At 66.1% G+C, this 4,834-nt stretch overlaps 3 protein-coding genes across 3 annotated transcripts in view; all 3 read right to left on the bottom strand.

The window, feature by feature from the left end:
* Positions 1–244, bottom strand: part of MTCH2 (mitochondrial carrier 2) — a 1,617-nt gene extending 1,373 nt beyond the window's left edge. The window contains exon 1 of the mRNA XM_026850145.1: positions 27–244. Within this exon, the coding sequence (XP_026705946.1) occupies positions 27–169 (143 nt within the window). The 5' untranslated portion in view covers positions 170–244. The remainder of the gene's footprint in view (positions 1–26) is intronic.
* Positions 245–310: 66 nt separating this feature from the next.
* On the bottom strand, positions 311–4,720 carry AGBL2 (ATP/GTP binding protein like 2). The gene is made up of 10 exons (XM_026850325.1): positions 3,983–4,720; positions 3,632–3,844; positions 3,434–3,541; positions 3,200–3,350; positions 2,336–3,109; positions 2,095–2,251; positions 1,857–1,983; positions 1,651–1,748; positions 1,457–1,566; positions 311–1,380 (listed from the first exon to the last, which is right to left on the bottom strand). The coding sequence occupies exons 1-10, from the start codon at positions 4,290–4,292 to the stop codon at positions 615–617; spliced, it is 2,814 nt and encodes a 937-aa protein (XP_026706126.1). The 5' UTR covers positions 4,293–4,720; the 3' UTR covers positions 311–614.
* The window catches only part of FNBP4 (formin binding protein 4), a gene marked incomplete at its 5' end in the record, with an annotated part of 10,771 nt that continues 10,600 nt past the window's right edge, over positions 4,664–4,834 (bottom strand). Inside the window, one exon of the mRNA XM_026850144.1 lies at positions 4,664–4,754. Within this exon, the coding sequence (XP_026705945.1) occupies positions 4,664–4,754 (91 nt within the window). The remainder of the gene's footprint in view (positions 4,755–4,834) is intronic.

Below are 4,834 nucleotides of genomic sequence, written 5' to 3'. Positions count from 1 at the left end.
GGGAACAGGCAGCCTGCAGCCGGTACCGCGCCCGGTGCCGCCCCACCCCGCAGCTCCCCGTTACAGGCCCCTCCCCCCTTACCTGCACCAGCACCTTCACGTACATGAGGGGCTGCGAGAGCACGGTCAGCCCCGAGCCCAGCAGCACCTGCGAGGCCGCGTCCGCCATGGTGCCGCCCCGGCGTCACGGCCCAGAAGGACACCGACACCGCCGCCGCTTCCGCCGGTACTTCCGGCGCGCCCTCAGGCCACTTCCGGCCAGGAGGGTGTGTCCCCGCGGGGTCGCCGCAGCGACGAAGGGGCTGGGGGGTGTGTGGGGGGAGAGTGTCCGTCACGGTGGTGACGAGGCCTGAGGCGTCACCATGGCAACGGGGCCTGGAGCACCCGTGGGGCCTGAGGCCTCTCTGCAGCCTGCAGGCCCGAGGTGATGTCATGGCGACAGGGCCTGACATAACACCATGGTGAGGGAGCCTGCAGGGCCTGAGGCACCGCCGTGGCGGCAGGGCCTGGGTGGCGGCAGGCTGTAGGGCTGTGGGCAACAGGGAAGCCCCTGGGTGGGGACAGCACAATGAAAACAGGCGTCACCACGCAGAGGCTTGGCCACAGCACCACCTTTAATCTCGAGCACAGGCGCAGCAGCGTGCAGCAGTGGCGGAAGGCCAGGCCCTGCCGGGGCCGGTGAGGGGGGGCCGGGCCTTGTGGCCGCGGGCAGCAGCTGCCTGCCCTCCCTTCTGCTTGCGCTGCTGCTGCAACAGCCCCATTTCAGCTCCCGGGGCTGTATCCTGTGAGGAGGCACCGGTGACATGGGGATGGTGGGTGCTCAGCAGTGGCCGGCAGCGTGATGCTGCACTTGTGCCACTGTCTGGCTGAGATACCACCATGGTGGTGTGGTGGCCATCTCCCTCTCGTGCTGCACAGGGAAAGGTCACACCAGAGCCAGCTCCAGGCTTCTCTCCTGCTGCGCTGCTTCCCCTCGGGGTGCCAGGGACAGGTGGCTTAAGGGTCACAGAAGAGGGGTTATACCTGCTGGGACAGCACTGGAGACAAGTGTCCCTGCAGGACTGTCCCCTCTGAGACAGGGTGGACCGTGCTGGTGGGCCCAGGCTTACCGGGACACGGGCACGGCTCTTGCAGGGAGTGTTTGTCTGGCGCAGGGTGTTTCTCACTCTCCGGCTCCGCAGCCGCTTCCTCCTCCATTGCTCCAGCTGTGCCGGATGGCAAAACGGTGCCAGGGTGTCTGCACCTCTGACACCTCGCACCTCCCTGGAGCTTCGTCCCTTTTGTCCCAAAAGTGGCGGCACCCAGGGACTCACCGGCTGGGCCGGGCCGCAGATGGGAGCCGGGGGCCCATCAGATACAGAGCTGTCTGAGCCACTGGTGCTGTGTGGAGGAGACAACCACCTGCAGCCCCCACTGGTGCTTGCAGGGTCAGTGGGACAGCGTGGCTGGGCCGTACCTGGACTCAAGCTCTGAAGGGGAGATGTCGCTCCAGCTGCCGCCAGATCCCGGCTCCCGGCCCAGCCGCTGCCGCAGCAGCGCGTCCACCTCCACCAGGCACTGCTGGAACTGCGGGATGGAGCCAGCGTCACCGCAGCCTCCCTACAGCACCAGGACTGGCCTGGGTGCTGCGGTTCCAGGCTGCCAGCCCACCTTGGCTGGATCGGGGTCGCAGAAGTCGAGCAGGGTGTCACAGAGGTGGTAGCCTAGCGCCTTGAGATCTTCCACAGTGAAGTGTGAGTTCCTCCCACCTGGAGGGGACAAGGGACAACGAAACAAGGGGCAGCTTCCTAACGCGGGAACCGCCCGCCCACCAGCACCCCCGACACCAGCATCCCTGGCCAGTGGCAGTGCCTCACCCAGCGTGGAGCCTCCAAAAGCTGCCTCCAGTGTGTAGCTGTTGGAGACACCCATGCGCCACATGACGACCCTGCCCGTCCCCGCTTTGCTCTTCTGCACTTTAAACTTGCAGCTGGGGAAGGAGAACTGGGGCCGGCCCTGGGTCAGCACATCCCCCCACCAGGACATCCCGCATCGCTATCCAGTGTCACCGTGAAGCGTGGCGAGGACACCGTTCCCCAGCTCCGAGCGTCCCACCTTGTCGGGGGCGTTTTTGCTCAGCATCAGGGGGAAGATGCGCTGGTGCAGCCGCAGACCAGCCTGGCCACCATCACAGCCGTACATGAAGATGTTGTTCTTCCGGCTGTGCCCATGGAAGTCGCAGTACAGCACCACCTCCCGCTCAGCCAGCATCCTGTGTGCATCAGGATAAGGCCACTGGCACCACCGTGGGAGTGGCACTGTCCTGCCAGCTCCCCGTCACCCCCCGCCACCTCACCTCTCAACCATGGCCCGCAGGTGCCACACGCCGGGGAAGGAGCTGCGGAGCGCTGTGCCATAAGCCCTGTTGGGGTCACGGCCCGCCAAGGAGCAGCGGGAGTTGCCCACCACCACCCCATCGGGGTTGAGCATGGGTACCACCTTGAAGACAAAGAGCTGGCGCAGGAGCCGGGCGTCAGGGTGGGTGCTGAGGAGGAAATCGAGGAAACCCCGCATAGCCCAGGAGCCGCCGCTCTCCCCGGGGTGCACACGGGCGCTCAGCACCACCACCCGCTTGGTCGCCGCCACGCCGGCCGGACTGGTGATGGTCAGCAAGTAGATGGTGTTGCCGGCCAAGCTGCGGCACAGTGCTCGCACCTCACAGTACCGTGAGCGTGCCGGGTCGCCCGCCAGCGCCTGCAGGTAGCGCTGCAGGTCGGAGTAGGTGTAGGGGTAGGAGTGAGCAAAGAAGCAGGTATCGCCGTCGTGGGGGAAACGTGTCGTCCAGGAAAGGCAGAAGGCAGCCGGTTCCTCCCCACCGCCACCACCCTGGTAGTAGTGGATGTTGGTGCCGACACGGCGCCAGCCAACACCGCAACTCTGGGCGTCCTGCTGGGAGTAGAGCAGTGGGCGCATACCCTCGCCATAGAGGCTCTTGGGCTTCGCCAGGTTGGTGATGGTGAAGCGGTAGAGAGGTTCTCGCCGGGTGTTTTGGATGCGGAAATAAAACCACTGGGTGTGCTTGGCGGTGTACAGGTCTGGCCGCAGCGTCAGCACGTACTCGTAGGGGCCCCTGCACAGTGGGACATGCCACGCTCCGGCTCCTGGCCTCCCTCACTGCTGCCCCCCTGCCTTGTCCCCCCCTCCCTGGCCCCTTTCTTACACCTTGACAGCTTTTTGGAGATTGCCGCTCTCAAAGCGTGATTCGAAGAGCAGTGTCGTGTCCTGGGGACCCTCCAAGGGGGCTGCTGGTGAGGAGAGGGGCCCTGGGGCCCCCCCAACCCGAGCACGGGTGAAGCAGGAGCCTCGGGGCGCTGCAGGGGGAAGCCCAGAGGGACGGCGATGGGGTTCTGGGAGGCCGAGGGGGCACCCAGGGGTGCTGCCCGCTCCCTGCTACCTGGGTGAAGGTGGTAGACGACGGTGCCCAGCTCCTCGCTGAGGGGGGCCGGGGCTTGCTCAGGACCCATGGGCTGGCAGAAGGGCTCTGGTTCTGGGGGAACCCACTCTATGCAGGGGAGGAACAAATGGGTGCTATGGGCAGGGTGGGAGGCTGGCGCAGGGGGCAGACGGGGGGCCAGCCGGAGCGCTCCCTCACCGATGTGCTCCATCGTCTCCTTGATGACCTCACACTCGATGGGCCAGCGGGGAGCAGGTGGGGGGCCCCGTGCCGAGGGGAGGGCGAAGAGACCCCGTGGCTCCCCTGGGGACCCGAGGTGCCGTGCCAAGGAGGCCGGTGTGCGCTGGCGGGGGGCTGGGTCCAGCCCCCCAGCAAGACTGGGAGGGGCTGCGGGGGGGTTCGGGTGCACTCCTGCCTCCAACCGAGATGCAGGAGAGGTCAAGCTGGGGTGGGGACACCCCCCAAAAGCACCCACCACCCCAAAGCAGGGGGAGGCTCCCCCACCCCGTGCTTCTGGTGCTGGAGCGGGGGCTACAGGGTTTCACTCACGGCTCAACTCCTGCCCAGGACCCCACAGGCCGCTGCTGTCAGGGTGCTGCTCGGAGGGGGCCCCCGGGGCCGCAGGGGTCTTCTGTCCCCTAATCTTCTGGCCTTGGGGAGAGCAGTGCTGCAGCCCAGAGGGGCCAGGGGGGCACTGGGGTGTGCCACGTCCCTGTAGCCAGGGCTCACCTTGGAAATAGCCGTAATAGCGCAGGTGGCTGCGCATGAAGCTGTCGTAGGGCTCGGGGAGCAGCCCCCCATCAAAGCCCCCCAGCCCCCGCTCCCCAAGGTGGGCAGGGGGGTGCGCCGAGGGCCGCATGGCCGCCAGAGGTCTGGCAGGACCCTTCTCCAGTCGCAGTCAGAGCCAGGACGCGGTTGCTGAGCAACCGGCGGGGAGGGACAGGGCGGTCCCAGAGCAGAGCTGGGAAACGAGCCAGAGGGCTTTCGCCATCCTGGCAGACACCCAGGACAGCAGGGCCACAAAGGGCCACACTGGCATCAGCCCACCAGCCCCAAACGGCCTCCTGTGGCCATGGCAGGGACTGGGAGAGCCCCCACTCAACCAGACAGCACATCCCAAACTGCTACAATTTATTGGACAATGGTCAAGTGAAGGGCTCTGAACTGTACATCTGTAAAAAAAAACCAACCAAAAAACAAAACAAAACAAAAAAAAGCGCGCAGCACGGCTCATGTGCTTGACGCGGTTTTCCTCCGCTTCAGCCGCGCTCGCCAGTCCTCCGGCAATGCCTCAAAGTTGGCGTTCCTCTCTGCCATGCCACTGCGGGGAGAAAATGGGACCTCAGGCGTGGGTCTCCCCCCCTCTCCGCCTTCGCAGGAGACAAAGGAAACATGTGCCCC

Source organism: Athene cunicularia, assembly GCF_003259725.1.
Source record: "Athene cunicularia isolate RWA chromosome 5 unlocalized genomic scaffold, athCun1 chr5_part2, whole genome shotgun sequence".
Classification (NCBI taxonomy): Eukaryota; Metazoa; Chordata; class Aves; order Strigiformes; family Strigidae; genus Athene; species Athene cunicularia.
The sequence above is the reverse complement of the archived record's forward strand: the minus strand, read 5'-3'. Positions and strand labels throughout refer to the sequence as shown.